The sequence below is a fragment of the Metopolophium dirhodum genome, chromosome 2, assembly GCF_019925205.1.
Source record: "Metopolophium dirhodum isolate CAU chromosome 2, ASM1992520v1, whole genome shotgun sequence".
NCBI classification, from domain to species: Eukaryota; Metazoa; Arthropoda; class Insecta; order Hemiptera; family Aphididae; genus Metopolophium; species Metopolophium dirhodum.
This window is the reverse complement of record NC_083561.1, coordinates 10,904,423-10,924,502: the sequence shown is the minus strand read 5'-3', so window position 1 is coordinate 10,924,502 and position 20,080 is coordinate 10,904,423. Positions and strand designations below refer to the sequence as shown.

At 28.1% G+C, this 20,080-nt stretch overlaps 3 protein-coding genes across 3 annotated transcripts; all 3 read right to left on the bottom strand.

The window, feature by feature from the left end:
• Nucleotides 1-2,439: 2,439 nt before the first annotated feature.
• LOC132939325 (uncharacterized) lies at nucleotides 2,440-4,752 on the bottom strand. The gene is made up of 5 exons (XM_061006423.1): nucleotides 4,620-4,752; nucleotides 4,029-4,547; nucleotides 3,835-3,929; nucleotides 3,548-3,747; nucleotides 2,440-3,477 (listed from the first exon to the last, which is right to left on the bottom strand). Exons 2-5 carry the CDS (start codon nucleotides 4,222-4,224, stop codon nucleotides 3,342-3,344), a joined length of 627 nt encoding a protein of 208 aa, XP_060862406.1. The 5' UTR covers nucleotides 4,225-4,547; nucleotides 4,620-4,752; the 3' UTR covers nucleotides 2,440-3,341.
• Nucleotides 4,753-4,765: 13 nt separating this feature from the next.
• On the bottom strand, nucleotides 4,766-10,029 carry LOC132938152 (uncharacterized; the record flags this gene model as incomplete). Its single annotated transcript, XM_061004839.1, has 6 exons — nucleotides 9,107-10,029; nucleotides 6,930-7,025; nucleotides 5,834-6,868; nucleotides 5,379-5,601; nucleotides 5,051-5,314; nucleotides 4,766-4,992 (listed from the first exon to the last, which is right to left on the bottom strand). Coding segments are annotated over exons 3-6 (1,140 nt in total), but the record flags the coding sequence as incomplete, so codon positions are not given.
• Nucleotides 10,030-12,806: 2,777 nt separating this feature from the next.
• Nucleotides 12,807-18,348, bottom strand: LOC132939575 (protein VAC14 homolog). The gene is made up of 14 exons (XM_061006822.1): nucleotides 17,858-18,348; nucleotides 17,645-17,795; nucleotides 17,351-17,581; nucleotides 17,043-17,263; nucleotides 16,709-16,829; nucleotides 16,505-16,631; nucleotides 16,041-16,135; nucleotides 15,850-15,975; nucleotides 15,545-15,768; nucleotides 15,224-15,398; nucleotides 14,825-14,943; nucleotides 14,622-14,701; nucleotides 14,416-14,566; nucleotides 12,807-13,366 (listed from the first exon to the last, which is right to left on the bottom strand). The coding sequence occupies exons 1-14, from the start codon at nucleotides 17,959-17,961 to the stop codon at nucleotides 13,204-13,206; spliced, it is 2,088 nt and encodes a 695-aa protein (XP_060862805.1). The 5' UTR covers nucleotides 17,962-18,348; the 3' UTR covers nucleotides 12,807-13,203.
• Between the last annotated feature and the right edge of the window lie 1,732 nt (nucleotides 18,349-20,080).

Here is a 20,080-nt window from a genome sequence, read left to right as displayed (position 1 = left end):
GTCGTTTAATGTGATCGGCAAATAATATAAAAGATGGTTAATGAAAACGTATTGAAATGTTTCTAGCGGTATTAATGATAAATATATTTTTATCAAAAATAGCTGATCCCGTGCATTTCGTTGCCCGTTAAATGTAGGTACCAACTCTATATGACTCAAACTTTGTTCAATTTGTTATTTAATAATCGGTCAATCGGTGTATGGTGTTCAAAATTCATCTTAACTTTTCGTTGCCCAGAAAAAAAATTCTGCTTCGCATCAGTATATTATCAGGTAGGCAATCTACCTGCGGTAGATCGCGGCCCCCTGCTGTTTGTACGTAAATGTATGATTGGGCGTCACCTTTTTCGGCCAAAATGTGCGCTTCCCTTTTCGGCCAGTGTCACTTTTCGGCCAAAACTTACCGTTCCCTTTTCGGCCACTGTTCCTTTTAGGCCAAAGCTTACCGTTCCCTTTTCGGCCACTGTTCCTTTTCGGCCAAAACTTACCGTTCCCTTTTCGGCCAGTTTTCTTTAAAATGTACAATTATAACAACTAAACTACACCAACAATTTGTTGAAAGTGTTCTCGTATACATAACCTAACCTACATACAGACGTTTTTTTTAAATTTAAATAATTAAATTATGGCAGAATTTATTGAAAGTAATCGGGGAAAGTCTTTATTAGTTTTTAAACTTTTTAAATTTTCAAAAGCTAATACAAAATTGGATGGCACAACTCGTTGGAAGTGCATTGATCGTAAATGTGATGCCATAGTATATACAGATCAATCAAATAAAATTTGCTCCGAAAGCGAGAATGTAACACACATAAGTCATAAACCATGGTCCATATACAAGGAATTTGATTGATCGTCAAATAATTAATTCAGCTTGTAAAAGAAAAGCTGAAGATGATCTTCATAGTGGACCAAAAAAAATTGTTATGCAAGAAATTTGTAAAAATTTGTCATCGAATGCCAATATTATAGACGTAAAAAGAATAACCAAAAATATTTATGAAAAGCGAAAGAAAATTCTTCCTTCTGTACCTAAAGACCTCGCCGGAGTACATGAAGCATTAGAAGATATGAAACCGGTGACGAAGGAAGGTGAGCCTTTTTTATTATTTAACGACATAGAAAAACACGTGATTATATTTTCTTGCAACACAAATTTAAAGTTATTATCGGAAATAGATTCAATATACATGGATGGTACATTTAAATTTTGTCCTAGGTTTTTCACTCAAATGCTTACCATCCACATACTTAAAAATGGACATTATATTCCTATTATATTTTGCTTATTACTAAATAAAAGTTATGAAACTTATGTATATACTCTCCATAAAATAAATAATTTATTAAATTAATTAAGTATACAATTTTCTCCAAAATGGGTCACGATAGACTTTGAGATGGCAATTCACAAAGCTGTCGAAGACGTTTGGCTTAATACTGAAATAGTGGGTTGCAGATTCCATTAGACCCAAGCTTGGTGGCGAAGTGTACAAAAAATTGGTTTATCTGTAGATTATTATGATATATCATCTGAAATAGGACAATGGATACAAAGATATACTTTTGGATTATTGTTTTTAGACCCATATGAAGTATCAGAATGTTTTGTAAATGATTTTATGTCGGACTGTCCTGATGATGAAAGATTAAAAAAATACTGTGATTACTTGACTGACAATTTCATAAATGAAGAGAGTTTATTTCCACCTCAATATTGGGCTGCTGCGTCAGGAAGTTTGGCTAGAACCACTAATGCTTGTGAGTCGTTCCACTCCTTTTTCAATCAAAGCTTTTATAAACATACTCCATCCATAATGAGCTGGTTAGCTGTCCTCGTTGATGAAGTTCAAACAGATATATACATCAAAATTAGAAGTATCAACATTTTAAAAACACCTCGTGATGCAAAAAATGTGGAACGGCAACGAAGAAATGAAGCTTACATTGAAGACTATAAAAATAGTAAGATATGTCGTTACAAATTTGTAAAACAAATATCGTAGGAGGTATTATAAGACTAATAATATCTTCAATTTTGGCAAATTCATGAATTATTAAATTCATATTTTTATATTATATTATTATTATTACATAGGTATTATAAGATTACATTATTAATTTTCTAAATAAATACTAATATAATATAATCAATTGTAATGATATTATTTTTATTTAATTAAATATAAAAATTGTTTAGTTTAGTTGTTATAATTGTACATTCTACAGAAAACTGGCCAAAAAGGGAACGGTAAGCTTTGGCCGAAAAGGAACAGTGGCCGAAAAGGGAACGGTACGTTTTGGCCCAAAAGGGAAGGGTACATTTTGGCCGAAAAGGGGTCCGCCTGTATGATTTAACTATTAAGTATCAAAGTTATACGAAGTTTGTCGTTTTTACTTAATTCCACCTACAGTGGATTAATATAATCAATTAAGAGGACGCTACACCTAAAGCGAAACGAATAGAACGGCCGAGAGAACGCGCTGTTAAGTGTTTTCACGATGCGCAAGCACGCGGCGTTTAAGCCACGCCCAATACTCGTTGTCGGCGACCGGCGGACGATTGTGCTCATTCGGGAGCGATGTTTATTATTTCCTCAACCTTCGACTGTGTCTGATCGCGTAAATATAAAATGTAAACACCTTATATTATGACGCGTTTCCGCCGTAATATTCGCGCATACCTTCTCGGCGACTCAGCTTATAATTATTGCATTATTAGATGCTTACTCCATACAAAATATAAACAATACAGTAAATAATATCTACTTTATAACAGTATCCTAAACTAATATTACCTACCTAAATATCTAAATAGGTATTAGTTTTTAGTAATTTAATTATTGAATATATGATTTTACGTTATACTGCTACTACATAGGTAGGTATACGTTTTAAATTACAGTTTTTGGGTACTTCTTAAAGATGATACAGTAGCCCGTATCAAAGCTATCTATTATTATTTTTAAGATTCTACCTTTCTCTACAAAGATACGATTACCGTTGGTACTATATATGCTATTGAGTTATTAAATATTCAAATTAAATTAAATAAAAAATACAGTATTGCCTATTGGTAATCATTTGTCAATTATAATGTTAACACTATTATATCATACATGAAACTAATATAGGTATATTTTTATTTTTTATTAATTTGGTGTTTAATGTGGTCACTGGTCAGGCTCTCTAATATCACTTTTCAAAAATCGTTTTCCATATAGTGGATCGACAATTTCTGGCAGTAAACATTCTAAATAAAATCTGAAATGGTAATATATTTTTAAAAACACGTTTCACATTTATTAAAAATATTATAGAATAACTGATGAGAATAAAGGTCACATTTTTTTAAAATTATTATTAGTTGTGGTCATAATTTTAATAATACGCTCAGGCTCTTTGATATCGGACTTCAACATTCTTATTGGATAAAGTGGTTGAATTATTTCAGGTAGCATACAATCCATATAAAACCTAAAATTATAAACAAATTAAAAATGTACTTACTTAAAATATTATTAAGTTAGGTCAGATAATAAATTACATTTTTAATTTTTCTGCCATATTAGAAGTCCAAAATTCTGGTTCATAATAAATTTTTTCTACCGTAATCCAATTACTGGTATATATTACAAAATAGCATAATTTTCTGCGGGTAATATGCAACTGGCCCATTACTTGATAATAATAAATATTATCTTTTTTAAGTTTTGTACAATTATCTACTATGTTACAATATGGCAACTATAAAGTTTAAAAAAATGAAATTGTAAAACTACAGGCTTAAAGTATACGCAATGATTATAATAATATGTAAACAACATGACTTACTAATTTTTTGTTAATAGCATCTATTGCACTTGAAGTGTCTTTTGCAATATATGGACATTTAATTTCAATAATTGCCGTTTTACCAATCAAGCCATCTATATAATATTAGACCCGATATATTTTAAATTGTATACGTAAATTAAATTATAAAACATAAATAATATAATATAATACCTAATATTCAAATATTTTACCTGGACTTGCTGCTAAGTATGGCTCATCAGGATCCACTATCAAACCACAAATTTGTATTTTTTCGCCAATTATACATTCTGCTTTTTTACGAGCGATAGGCTCCGTATCTCTGCCGTATTGTAAATATTTAGATTGGACATTTCCAGCATAAAGTATATTGTACACGGTGTTTTTACAACTGGTACTAGAACGCATTTTACAAACTTGTCCGAATCTAGAGGCAGTAATTCGTTTTTTGCGTTCATAGTACCACTTCTCACTTTCACTTTGATTTCTAGTATCATCTTCAATTTTTTTAATATCTGCATTCTCTAAGGATGTAAGGAATTCTTTTTTTTTTTTTTCAAAATCTTGTGGTGAATATTGGTTTGTTAGCGGCTCTGCCAAACCATAGTCAGCATCTGGACCGTCAGTACAAATAATTTTAGTTTTTCTAGCTTCTGGGAATAACTGTCTTCTTTTTAATGTGTTGGTTCTTATTCGTTCATAATTTTTTATGAATCTTTTCCCAAATTTTCCTATAAAACAAAATAATTATTTTTAATGTAGATACCTTTTTCAAAATTTTAAAACTTTTTACTACAACACACCTGGACTACAGTTGGAGATCTTTTTGTGTATTTTTCTTAGATACTGTTTAGAGTTAAATGAAACTACGGCTGCTTCTACCCTAGTATTATAGCTTCTTTTACTCGAAAAATTTAATCTTTTACCGGCTATGTGTTTGTTTATTTAAAGAATTAAATTGTTCGCACATGTTGTTATTTTTATTTTCTAACAAACTTTCGGAATTTAAAACAAGTCTTGATACATAGTTTTTTATTTCATTCATCATTCCAGAGCTTTCAGCCTCTGGCACTAAGTTTAAATCATTATTTTTCGATCCATTACAAAAATAAGAATCACACTTTAGATGCTGACCAAGTCGATGGTATGGGGCGTTAGCAACATCTCTTTGAATACCTACAAATTAAAAATCATTCAATTTATAATAAATTGTAAAATATTTTCCACAAAATACCTTTTATCTTTTCTAATTTCGTTACTCCAATTATATTTCTCCAATGTATAACTGCTTTTGTGATATCACCTCTAAATCGTAAAATATTCGATAGAATATATTTTCGAACACGAAGTGGGTATTTTGTGTTTCTAGCAATCACTGTAAGTTTGGTGGCATAGTTTCGCATCAAATGATTTCGGCACTCAATTTTTCTTATGTGAAAATTGGGACCGTACGGCTGAATTTCATTTAAGCGTTTAGTCACACTGCTGTCCCCATCACCTATTACGTTTTTAAATGCCACAATTTTTTTATTTTACCAAGTATTTTTTTTTAATTTTTTTACCTATTAAACAATTATACTTTAATCCATGCATTTCCTCGCTTTTCATAAATCCTTCAACCACGCCATCGGCCTCCATACTTGTTGAGGACTTTTTCCAATTGAGGAAGCATTGATGATCAGGTGCGACTTTTTTACTATTTTTCGATTTTTGGCAAATACAACAATATTTATTGCGTATTCCAACGAAAAGCACTTTTTTAGATTTAAAACCAATTATCGTAGCCTAAATGAAATAAATAAGATTTGGTTTAATTATCATTATTACCAAACTATATATACTATATTAGATATATTACCAAAATATGTACTAAAGGTAAAAAAAAATTAAACATACAAACAAAACTACAGTTTTAATTACATATGCAGTATGACTGTATTTCTTTAAAACAAATTTATATATCAATAAGTTATGTTTTAATGATTAATAAAAAATATGCAAACTCTAGCCTACTTACTGCTCCGGATAAGGCGTCGTATTTTGTCCGATAGCTGCGTTTAGACCACTGCCCATCTGCAACAACTGTGATGACTGGTGTGCCATCTACGTCTATATCACCACACTCCAACGCCATTTTTTTTTCTTCCTCACCAGCTTTTTTTATTTCATCCCATGCTGTTGCATGCACAATATCAGCTACGTTTTCTTGTACTTTCGTATAACCACTAATCGATAACGATGGGATTTCAAGAAATGAAAACAATTCAGACAGCTGTGTGTGACCAATACCGATTGCTTGACAGCCGTGAACAGTTGCTTTATTAATTGGGACTTGTACTGTTTTAGGATTTTCTGTATAAAGTTTACTTTTGATGTTACACACTTTACATTTGAATGTTAAAATCGACTGAAATCCTACAAATGTTTCTTTCTGATACTCCATGTCAATAAATGAACAACCGAACCCACCACTGTGTACCTTTTGGATTTGATTGATAAAGTGAAAAATATCAATAATTCTTCGGCCTGTTAAAGGTCTGTGAATTCAAAAAAAAAAAAACAAAAAATAACATAGTTGAATAAATGTTTTACAGTATATTATAAGTTCTAGTAAAAAATTAAAATTAAATTAAATTGCATAACACTAGTTTTTTTGTACACACTTACTCGGCAGTTGTAGTATTTTCCGATGATAAACTATCTTCAGATGCAGTATACATAACACTTAGGTTATGGTCAGAAATATTGTTGTCTCTACAATAATTGTTAATTATATTATACACTATTATTATGCCCATATTAATTTATTTGTAAATACTTATAGTACTTATAAGAAAAATAGTATTAAATCTTTGCTCACTCTAATCGAGAACATGAGGCCTTATATTCAGGAAAAATCAATGTTGCATCTAAATTACTTCATAAAATAACAAAGTTATTCAATATATTCATAATTTAACTTGGTTTTAATATTTACTTTATATCCGATGATAATGTATTCACTACAGACGATACAGACGTTTCATCAAGATTTAAATCGTGTACTAAAACACTGCATTAAAAAAAAATTGATAGATTAAAATATAATCTAAAGAAAATACAAATATGCATACTTATTGTAAACAATTGTTGAGTTATAATTCAAAATCATATTTTCTGCATTAGAAGACGGAATTACATTATTTAATTCATTAATTAAATCTTCATTTCTAAATAAATATAAAATCAAAAAAAAATGTTGAAAAATTATTTCATAACATATATAGTCACTTTTGAATACCATTTTTTGTATATTTTTTTTAACTTTGCATAAATTATTATTTACTCGTAATAACTAATTATTTAGGTACACTATTACACCCAGTCAAGTAATTCAAAAATTGAATACAAACATAAATAGGTAGGTACTTGATTTTAATTTTGCAGTAATAATTAATTATTAATTTTATTTAAATTTTTATAAACAAAAAGTATAAGATGTATATTATAGCAAATATATGCAATACAAAAATATAATTTAATTTTTAATCATTAGGTAAAAGTGGTAATACACTGTAAAAAAGGTGGGTAAGTGGATGTCGCTCTTCTGCATGTACAGTAGGTTACAAGTAGGTCACTGTATAATGGATGATTTTAAATTTGAATTCAATGATATAATATCATTGTATAAGAAAAACGATTCTGAGTGGAGACGGTATGTCAGTCTAGGTTTAAAACATATTACATACGTATCTATGGTATTAGAAATCGGTAAAAAAAAATTGACCTATAATAGTACCTATACTTTCTTATAGAAATTTTTTTTTTGATAAAGGTAGATAATCTTATAAGGAATCTTGTATTACATTTTTAAATCTTAGATTTAAAAAGAAAATTTTTACGAATTCTTTCAAAATAATTTGCTAATTTTCGTGATTTTTCCATATTTTGTCAATTTTTGAACTTTAAATGCTTATAAAAAAAAAACTGTGACTAACGATTTTTAATATTTTTCATCTGCCTTCGGAACAATTTACTAGGAGCCTTCTATTAAATTTTCAAGCTTTTTTGACCAACGAATAAAATTTTATTGATATTTCTAGAAAAAAATCTAAAAAAAAATGGAAAATGAAAATGTCCCTAAACAGTTCAAAATAAATCAAAATATTTTGAAAATGTTATCGTGTATAGAAAAGGCATATATAAATAGCCAGTAAAAATTTCATGTTCCTACAGTCATTTGTTTTAAAGTTACACCAAAAACCAAATTCGAATTTGTCAAAAACCGATTTTGCGTAAAAATTTCCGTTTTTCCTTAATTTTTATGTTGTTTTTCCCGGCGCTTGTGAAAACTATTGGAAAATTTTTACTTTTGACCCCCCAAAGTACCAACTAGATTCACTTTCCTATCAGAAAAGCTACTGAAGTCGAAAATCCAAGCACTTTTACTGTCCTAAAACGTGATGACAGACACAAAAAAAAAAAAATAAAAAAAAAATAAAAAATAAATAAAAAAATAAAAAAAAAAACACACATCATTGTAAAATCAATACATTCATCGTTTCACTCAGAATCTAAAATATTTTATTACAATTAAATAGCAGATACCTACATTGTTGATATAAATAGGAAAAAATTAAGTAATAATAATACCTTATATAATATATTATTTTATTTTGTATTATAAAATATAAGTGATAAGTATTTTACGTAAAAAAATTTTTTGGTAATTTGTTAGGTAAAATACGGTAAAATTAGTAAATTTTTATTAAAATTAAATTTATAGTGTACCTATTTATTTTTTTTTTACAAAATTATGTAAAGAAGGCAAGACAAATATAAAATAAAGCATTAGTATTTAATCCCTTTATTAAAAATAATAATTAATAATTATAGTTTTCTATTATGTGTTTAAATAAAAATAATTAATAAAATGTTACAAATTAAAAACATATTATCAATCAATATAATTTTATAAAATATTGATTTGTATTATAATTCTAAAATCTCGATAAAAATATAGAAGTATACAAATAAAGTGATCACTCAATTTTTTGAACGGTAAAAAAATGTAAATCGTAAATATTTTTGCAAATTTATACGAGACTCACATCAATATAAAATATATGAACATATGCATATAAATCAAGTAATATTCATAAAATAATAAAACTATTATATATACCTGTATAGTTATAATTTAACATATTATGTTCTACAAAATAACATAATATTTTACTTACAAAAAGTCACAAAATAGGACATGAAATAATGTATTTTTATTTTGAAGCTTATATTTAAAAGTACTTACTGCACATCCTTACGAACCCCATTACGAACTTTTTTCATTTTTTTTTTTAAAGAAGTCTTACCCGATCGGGCTCCTTTCTTTTGGATGACGCGAATTTTTTTTGGTGACATTATGTTAACAATGGTTAATACAATTTTGGCACGAAAAAAAATATGGTTAGATACAACAGCATAAAAATTAAATACAATTTATATAATGAGTAATTAATATAAAGGCCTTTCTGATATTGCTAAATTATAATAGGTATCGTAATATAATATAGTAATTCCACAGCGTATTCTGTCATATGGTGACTACGACGGTCGACGACATAATCAAGTGTAGCTTATAAATAAGTTTAGATATGGTCTATATTCATTATTCAAGATAATAATAGTATGTCTATCGACTTCTGATTATCGGAAATGTTTATTTTTGTCACAATTTGTCGCGCGGCTGCCCGGTGCCGGCCGATGACGAAAAACGCGAGTGCTTGAATGGAGTGGGGGAAGCCGCGTTTTGTCGTTTTACGCCACCAGGGAATAATTCGATAATAATTAGAAAAATTATTTTACAATAATTCCATATGCTAAAAATTGTTTTGCGCGGGACAACATTACTCCCTCAATATTAACATTAGAATTACCAAAATTGTAAATCCTTACTAAGAAGAAAATTATCTGTGTCGTAGCGTCGTTTTTTTTTTGATAGCACTACCCAATAATTTTTAACAATCATTTGAAAAATACAAAAAAGTCAAATGTTCTCAAACCTATAACTTTAAACGTATTTATGTTATCCAAATAATAAAAACGCTACGACATAGATAAAATTGTCCTCTATATGTAGTAAAATTTTGTTTATTCTATTAAAATTATAATGCGAGAAAAGTTGTCCCGCGCGAAACAGTTTTTACAACCGAATTACGAGTGGTGTGGCGTCCTCTTAATACAAAATCCTAACCTAACCGTACTAAAATCAAATTTAACCCTTTTTAATAAAGCTAGAGGTCTAATCTACACACAAACATTCATTTATATATACCTATATATATATATATGTAAATAATAATACAAATCAATAAACATGCCCGATTAACCAATAGCAACCAATTATATATAGTACACTATTATTGTTTTAATCTGCAACAATAAACTAAATTTTGTATTGTTTAGTTTATTTTTTTCTAGACAGATGGCGCCACTGTTGTATTTTTGACATCCCTATTTCCTACTTTTTTAGTGGATTTTCCTAAAATGTTCTTTCATAAGAACCTTGTCCTGACAATTACAAACCCAACAAAAAAAGAATCAGTCAAATCGTTTCAGTAGTTTTGGAGTTTATCCCGAACAAAAAAAACCGACTTCATTTTATATGGTAGTATAGAGTATAGAAGTATAGAAGTATAGATATAGATATAAATTTGTTCAAAAATGTTTTACCAAATGTCTACTAATTATTATAGTAATAGAATACACAAAAGACCTTAAAAATACTTTATTTGTTTATGAAGACGCTGCCAGAGGTCCAGCCAGCCGATCAAGTCGCCGCCCGCAAACTATCGCATAAAACAAAAGGCCCGCTTGATCCCCAATAGTCGGTTCCTCATCAATGTCATCGATTCATCTTAGTTTTTCTTCCATCAGTTCGTAATAAATGTTGTTCGTGATTTTGTCCTAGACGTCTTTGATGATGGTTTCGATTTCGTAGGTCGTATCGTTATTTTGTGATTCAACCATTTTCACAGGTAAATATTGTTCGCGTGTAGCTAGTCAGAATAAATTGCAAATGAGCCGATTCCGTATTTCGTCCTAGGCCGTCGCCGATAATTTAAAACAATCGTCGTTTATTAGTAGCCATTGTTTGTTCTTCAACATTGAGGATGATTTCTGATTGCAAATTGGATCTAGTTGGTACAAATAACTGCAGTTACATAAAAATTATACTGAATGTTTAAATTTTCATTTTCTATACACCATAAAATTTTGAAAATATGTTGACTCTTTTCGAGCAGTTTTGTTTACAGACATTGTCAGTTTTCAATTTTTTTAGTTTTTTTTTTTATAACAATTGTCAATAAAATGTTATTTGTTGGGTAAAAATGCGTGAAAATGTATTACAAGGCTCCGTATAATATATTGTTACAATAGCAGTTAATAAATATTAAAAATACATAGGCACAATTTTTTTTATAAGTATTTAAATTTTGAATTTTGACAAAATTTTTTTGTAGTTAAAAATGTATAAAATGTTTAACTTTTATATTATCCGAGGATTGAAAATTTAAAACAAGGTTCCGCGTAAACAGGTTATCTATAAATATTACTTTATTCACAATAATAATAACATCAAATATACTTAGTAATATCATAGGCGACTGACCGTCATTGCTCAGAATCGTTTTTCTTATACAATATTGTAATGATAGACACTCTTTATAAATATACTATTATAAAAAGAGTGTCATCATCATAACCCTAACATATACCTATATTATGATATGTGGTCATATACTATTTACCCCTTTTCTTTGTAAAATAAACTGTTTCAGCTCGGACGATACCCATCGACCATCGGTCCGATCCTCACAACAGCATTCTCCCTGCGTATGCCCTTAGTGACGGTCATACGTAAAGAGGTATATAATATATGTTCAGTTCAATATTTGTATATCTTAAATAATAAATGTAGGTACCTATTTTTAAAGTATCTCTAATGTATTAATATTATTCTTAATTAATAAAAATAATTTTAAGTAAATTAATCTTAAACCTATTTCTTCTTCTTTCGCTCACCGAATATAATATAGCAAGTCTACAGTCGATATAGGGTAAGTTAATCTACTATATATATATATATATATACGATAAGGTGGTAATTTAGAGTGTGTACGCAATATATTTAAATAGTAAATAATATACAAGTAAAAAGGAGATAAATACGTATACATTGCATGCACATCCTATTTTCACATTACCACAATATTGTAACATTGAATTCAAATTTAACACCATCCATTACAGTGACCCACTCGTAACCTACTATACAGCAAAGCGACACCTACTTGCTCTGTGGCGCCAAAATATATATTTACCTATGACGACTGTCATAGGTGATTTTAGTAGGTATGGGGTCACCTTTGTCATTCTATAGTTGAGGTGGGTGTCAACATTTTATGTGGAGATGTCTAATGTCATAGGTAAAATTTTGGACTTCTGTGCCACTGCACTTGCCCACCTTTTTTGTATTATTTTTGTTAAATTAATAAAAATATTTTTGTGAACACAAAAAATTATTGTTTCTTTGTTCGTACTGTCGAGTGAATAAATCAATTGTTACAGTCTACAGATTTAATGACTAAAAAATCTTTAAAAAATATTTTTTCAACAAAAAACTCGTTAGTTGTTTACTCGTTTATACAGAGTATAATGACCTAACCTAACCTGCAGCATAAACGCTACAAGAATATTATATTAAGTTCTAACTTCCAAGAAATATTTAAACAATCAAACACTATAGACACTAAAGACGCGAAGGAAGCTGCGACATAAATCATGAAATAATGCATAACACCGGCGGATATGGCAAGGATAGGTATATATTATAAACTGTTCATGGACTGTTTATTATGTGGATGACGTTGGCGCGTTAGTTATAGTAACTAAGACAGAAAAAAAACACGTAAAATTAATACATTCATCTCAGAATCTAAAATATTAAATAAATATATTTTATTTATTTATAATTTCACAAATATATTTCAATACAATAATTACATACACAACAATACAAATAATGCATTTACTTTGCAAAATATATAAATCATAATACATAGATACAAATACAATGTTATATGCAATTTTAGATTAAACTAAATACCCAGTTTTAAATTAATAATTATTTTTAAAAAAATGTTTGTTATTCTAAAACAAATAACAAATATGAAATAACAATAATATTGACATACCTTCTATTAATTAAAATGTTAACACAAATAATAAATAAAATGGTAATAACAAATATTGGTATTTGTTTAAAAGGTTAAAATGGCAAAATAAAATGTATAAATTGAAATTATATAATATGTAATAAATTGAACGGTAATGATGTAATAATAACTATTGTATATCAATTTTGGCGATAGCTTTATCAATCTGCTGAATAGAATTGGTATTTATTCGGTAATTCCTATGTTTTTCTTGTAGTGTTGTAAAATGATTTAACATTGTACTTGTGTCAAACATTCCTTTGAAATCTTTTTCAACATTTTCACTGGCTGGCCTATAATAATAAAAAAAAAAAAATTTTAAAAACACACTTTTCCATAAAAACATTTAAAAAAAAATTTTAAAAATTGCACTAAAAAGACAAAAATAATTCTCTGTACTTAAAAATAATGAAAAATTTATTGATGAAAAATTTAAAAGTGTGTGGTGCTCATACACTTGACATATATTCCCAGTCACTATCTTATAAACATGATTGAACAAAGAAGTGTATGTGAGACTTTCCTTGGCTTTTAAATTTTTCATCAGTAAATTTTTCATTATTTTGCTCTTATACTTGACATATACTGCCAGTCACTATCTTATAAACAGGATTGAACAAAGAAGTGTATGTGAGACTTAGCTCGGCTTTTAATGTTTTGTATTATGCACCACACACTTTTAAATTTTTCATCAATAAATTTTTCATTATTTTTAAGTACAGAGAATTATTTTTGTCTTTTTAGTGCAATTTTTAAAATTTTTTTTTAAATGTTTTTATGGAAAAGTGTGTTTTTAAAATTTTTTTTTTTATTTTTTATTTTCTACTTTTTAGTTGAAAGTAAATATTTTTATTAAACGTTTAAGAAATATGTTATCCGGTGTTTTCGGTACCTATATCAGAATACCGGTATAATGTTATTTGGTAATAATTACCGTTGTTACCATAGATATTATAATAATGGATAGGACACGCCTATACTTGCTTCGTAAGAGGTTGCGGTTTTTTTTGGGGAAGAGAGAAAGTTCAATATCTGCGAGAGATATTACGGCGACGTCGTGGGGACAATCCTTTTTTTTTTTTTGGTCCATGTCCCAAAATGACAACGGATTATTGTATTGTCATCCAAGACCAAGGTCTATACCAATTTTCAGAATTTTTCATCTTCAAAAAGTGCCTCAAATCGAGCGCGCAAGATTTGATCACAGACAGACGTGAAACCAAACTTAAGAAAAGTGTTAAAAACAGAATATAAACTAATAGTGAAACTGAAGACAATACCTTACAGATTCAATAATAACTTTGAATAATTATATAAAATGTTATAAATATGCAGTACATACATTTCAGATCCTATTCTTGAATGAGGAACACACTTCAACCTGTGTCGCAGTAAATGAAAAGCATCTGATTGAGGCATTATCATCAGTAGTCCATACAGTGCTTTAATTAAATACTGATTTATTGGTTCTTCCAAGAGCTCCATTCTCAAGTCTAAAAATAGTATATGTTAATACTGATAAGTCTTTTTCGTTGTATAAAAACATACATATAAATATTGGTGATTCCAATAGCTGAATTAATTTATCTACTTCAATAAGCAAGTCAATAGTAACATCCATTGATGCGCTGACATAATATTAGCTGAGGAAAACTTTTGGGATTTATAATACAATGATAATAATATTGGACACCATGTAGAGCTTTTAAAATATAATAAATGTGCAATTGAGTTTCGATGAAAAAGGATACAATGTCTGTAACAGCTTGCAAACAAGAAAATAATTTTGAGTGAGCAAACATAGTGCTACTGCAGCCACTGGATTATGACACCACGTTCGAAATAAACACAAAAACATTTCTCGGTTTTCCTAAAAAAAATAAAGAACTATCACAATTGTTTAATTTATTTTAAGTATTATATTTAATTCATTAGCTATACATTATAAAATACAGAATATTTTTTAAGTGTACAACCATTAAAACAACAAGAGAATATATACTTCAATATTGTGTCAATGTTACTTTTAAAGGAACTTGGAGCATAATTTACATAATTTAAACTGTACCATTGATTATGGATAACTATTATAATTCGTGCCAATTAGTTTAAGTTTCAATTTATAAAAATAAAATAGCGTTATAAATTACTTGTTTTTCAACATCTCGCAACTGAGTTCGCAGATCATAAAGTTCAGGAGATGTCAACAATATTGTATTCAATGTTCCTATCATCACAGACGCAAATTTCATATTAGTCTCCTCCAAGAGAAATGTAGATAGTGCTCGGTAAATATCATTTGAATTTAATAAACCACATATTTGTCTAAATAAAAAAATAAATATGAATTCAGGATAGTTAAACATAATATTAAACAATACATTTTACTATAAATACTAGTTTTTATGATCAATGGTTTTACTTTTATATTTATAACCAATAAATATCACAATATAATCAAATACACAAACCTTATAATAAACTGTCCACGGTCTTTTAATAATGTTCGATCACAGCTGAATTGTTTCAATAAACTTAAAATAAATTGGTCAAAATACTGTTTATTGTTTGTTTGAGCGGCTGACGGAGAAATTATTTTTGCAATAACTTTTAAATCGTTTTGCACAACTTCTTCATTAGGATATGATAATGTAGTTAACAATAAAGGAAATATTGATTCCATATACATAAGTATCTGTTTGAATAAATAAATCAGTGTATTACAAAATAATGTACTTGAATAGTTTATTATTAACCTAGTAGCTTACCTACTTACTCTATTTGGTAAATGAATAAATAAATGGTAAATCCATTTTAATACTGTAATTTTAGTTTCAATTGTAGATCCGCCCAATTCTTTAATAAGCACAGTAATAACTGATGCAAGATCTAGATTTTTTCCCTAAATTTCAATAACAGATTAATAAGTTTTTTTTTTACCGTTTTCTAAATTGTATAATTAATTACTTCCTCATCTTTTTCTATGACATCAGTATTGTCTTCTACACCATTAATTAGCTCCATTAATGTTGAATTGACTAACTTAGCTGTTTGTTTGATTCCTATAATAATCAAAAAAAACAAAAATTAGGAATTCATTTTTAAACAACTTTACAATTAATAGTAAATGAAGAATTTGAATTATTATTAAGAGGACGTTATACCTACATGAGTATTGTTCATCTTACAAACGCATGACATTTGTTCAGAGTAATTTGTTTAACTATGCTATTTTTAATATTAGAGTGAATGGTGAAATTATCAAATTTAAAGCTAAAAATATTATCTAGTGGCCCGCATAGGCTTTCTTTTTAAAACTTATTATTCTTGAAATTTTTATCAATATATTTATTATAATTTTTTTTTTTATATATATATGTATATAATAATGGTAGGTAATAAACTAATAACTAATAAATAACAATATTTACGTATTTGAGATTCGATATCTTGATTCGAATTTGATGCCATTGAAGCTTTTAAAATATTAGATGCAAATGGTAAAATGTTTGAACCGTACATGTCAATAAATTCTTTTATCCAACACATTGCTGTAAACTAAAAAAGAAACAATCAACATTAAATTATATTATATAGTTAGAAATAACTGAGAAGAATATTATATTTTTATTTACCTGAACGAATTCATCAGTAGAATATGAATAAATAACAATAGTATTTATCATATCTGTGTAGTTCACTTTTTCAGGATTATGGCGTAAGTCATCTAAAAATTTTTTTAACACAGCATCACACCTGTAATAATTATCTTTAATTTTATTTAAGAACATGATATGAATAATTTTGCCTAACTGCCGTCATTAACATGTAAAAATCATGTATCCAACTATTATAAAAACGGTTTATTCTAAATTATGATTTTAAAATGGACAGACATAATATATTTATAGGCTTTGTTACATTGTAATAGATAAGATTCAAGTATACTACAAACATAATTTTTCTTACATTTTTTTAATTTCAAATGTAGGATCAGACAACATTTTAAACAATCCATCCAAAATTTCTGGTAAATATATCACTAAATCAATTGAGGGGACATCATCTAAAACAGTAATCCATGAAATTATAAATTGCTTAGCAAAAGTATTTTCTGTATAAATGCGCTCTCGAAGCAATGGTATGAAGCCAACAAGATCAAAAATGTTTGAATTATCCGTAACAATATCCTTTAAAAATAATGAAAAATATATAATATTGTATAAATTAATAGCAGTTGTACATGTATATATTATGTGTTATATAAATATACATACCTTCATTAAACGATCTAATAGCTCAGAAGCATTTTTAACATTTTGATCAGGATCAGTGGCCAATTTACTTAAAGATTTGAAAATGTCAGGAAAATGTTTTAAAACAGCACTGCGGGCCACTTTAGAAACATTATATAGTGATTCGCTGGCATAGTATCGAACTTTTAAATCAGCATCATTCAAATTTACCAATATTGGTATAATTAAATCATCAATATAATTTACAGAATCCTATGAATTAAATAATTTTACAAACTATTATATTGCACATATAATGAAAAAAACAATGTATACTTTTCCCAGTCCAACAGCCATAGCAGCAAGTCCTATAAGTCCTCCTTTTTTAGTGTTAGCATTTTTTGACATTGAAAAATCTTGACCCAACACTTTTAACAACCGTCGTATTTGCATGGAATTGTTGACAGCAGCAAATTCTTTAACCATCCTAAGCCGATAAAATGATTTAATGAGAAAATTAAATAATTAAAAAAACTGTCAAACACTTACTTTTCAATTTCCAGCGCTGCCGCTTTTCTCTTATCATACATTTTATCGTTCAATGCCCGAACGCACGCAGCACTAAGCGGTGCATAATCACGGTCCATACTCATAATTAAAATCTATTAATTAATGTAGAAATACTAAATAAAAAAACTTAATAGAAGTTACAGTTGAAGAATACTTATTAGTATTGATAATAGGATTAAAGCTATCTAGAGAGTAGAGAACATTTTAAAGGTAACTTATTGCAGTACCAATCAATTTAATTTAATTTTAACTAAACTGATATATGTACAGTAACAACTTAAGTCAGTAAATGATCGGAATAAATTACATAACATGTATGTACGTGGTTATAGATAAAATAGAAAACAATTCCTACATAAATAATTGTATAATATTACGGAAATTCGGTAATAATAAGTATAAAATTAAAAACAATGAGTTAAATCATTATTGTTGCAAAGACAGCACATTACACATTAAATATTATTAATTAATAATTATCAAAAACGAATTGATAAGAATTATCAATACAAACAAAACATTCAAAAATGATGACACCACGACAGTTGTATAGAATATAGATAATAATTTATTATGCACGATAAAGATAAATCATTATTATCTTAAATTCTTAAATTGTGATCTTGACACCTATTATGATCAAACATAGCGTATATTATAATCTAAGGGTGACACCCAAACCCATAGACATAATATAATAGAAGATTTAAGATTCTATTATATATATATATGCCCAGTTCTCCGAGAGTGATAAGATAAAAATCAGATTTTCAAATTCGTGAATTCGTAAATTTCAAGTTTTAGTTTCCTACACGGATATAGATACTAGTATCTATATCCGTGGTTTACTGGTTTCCTATAAGCTATAGGTACGGACTAAGATATATCTTAGTCCGTGGCTATATATAGGTAACTCTATCAAATTCACTTTTTGTGCTTTGACTTGGATTGTAAATAATCTGAAAAAAGTGTATCTAACTAATTTTTAACTAATTCTTGTTTCTATTTTTTTCTTTTTTACTTGTAACGTGTACCTTTTATACCTACATATAATCTATATTTTCAATATGTTAATTGCTTACTGTAATATTACATTATTACCAATATAATATACAATGATAATGGATAAAAAAATGAATTATATTTTATAATAATATATGCTGTATGCGAAATAATTGGTATACTCGGAACTACCATAATATTTTAGATCAATGAATTCTCAAGGTGAGTGTCTACTGTCTAGACACCCGACGGCCCTAAACAGCCAGCCACACCCCCATAATTGTGTGACCTATCATTGACGAAATGTGAATAATGACATTACCTTTGGCCTTTGGGTAATAATGTGTTAATGAATAATTAAAATATTTTTATTATATGGTCGTAATACACTATGTAATACGTTGGTATAATATAAAGACACAATTTAAAATATACCAAAGGACAAAGACTGAGTATTTAGACCACCCTTGCAGGAGTCGTCTCCCCAGTTGTTACACGAGCTGTAACGTACGTAGTTATAACTTGTAAGAAATACAATTATTATTTTTGATTTGAAAATAATTCATCTTGCATCATTTGAAAAACGATTCAGGGTGCAGCTTAAAGTACCTACCTACCTATAATAAACTGTTTGTATGTACCATGTTATTATAATTTATAACTTATAAGACGTCAATGTATTAAATTAAAATGTAATGAAAGTTTATAAAACCTATAGCCTATAGGTAAATATTTTTTTTTTACCTATTTGATGTAAATCTTTATTGACAGACGATTTTTGATCATAGATTGAAGTTTTATTAGTTTTAAATAATTATTTATAAATAATAATAGTTATCAAACTAACCTTGTATTAATTTCCATAGCTTTTAATTTAAAATCACAAAATTAATAGCTTTTACCTATAGGTACTCACCTAAAAAGACAAAAGATTCTCATGTATTACCATTCTATTTTAATTTTTAAATAATTGTTATTGTATATTTGTATTTTAAATCACAAATAACAATAGACACATATTCAACGATATCGCCGTAGATTATTCTTATTGTGCGCGGTGCATAATTGTCTGATCTGCGCCAGTTTTTGGGCCGATTGATTGGCTCTTGGGCCGCGGCCCGCGGTGGTGCGAGACGCGAGTTATTGACGCTTCATCGGCAGCCGGCCGGCCAGGGCAATTAATTATTTAATATATTAAGT

Coding starts and splice junctions, on each gene's coding strand:
- LOC132939325 (XM_061006423.1), bottom strand. CDS start 4,224: ATGCGTTCTAGTACCAGTTGTAAAAACACCGTGTACAATATACTTTAT. Junction 3,748..3,834: donor ATGCTATTAACAAAAAATTA/GTAAGTCATGTT, acceptor TAAACTTTATAG/TTGCCATATTGTAACATAGT. Junction 3,478..3,547: donor ATGGCAGAAAAATTAAAAAT/GTAATTTATTAT, acceptor TTATAATTTTAG/GTTTTATATGGATTGTATGC.
- LOC132939575 (XM_061006822.1), bottom strand. CDS start 17,961: ATGAGTATGGACCGTGATTATGCACCGCTTAGTGCTGCGTGCGTTCGG. Junction 17,582..17,644: donor TGGCTGTTGGACTGGGAAAA/GTATACATTGTT, acceptor TTTAATTCATAG/GATTCTGTAAATTATATTGA. Junction 16,830..17,042: donor ACATTTGAAATTAAAAAAAT/GTAAGAAAAATT, acceptor TAATTATTACAG/GTGTGATGCTGTGTTAAAAA.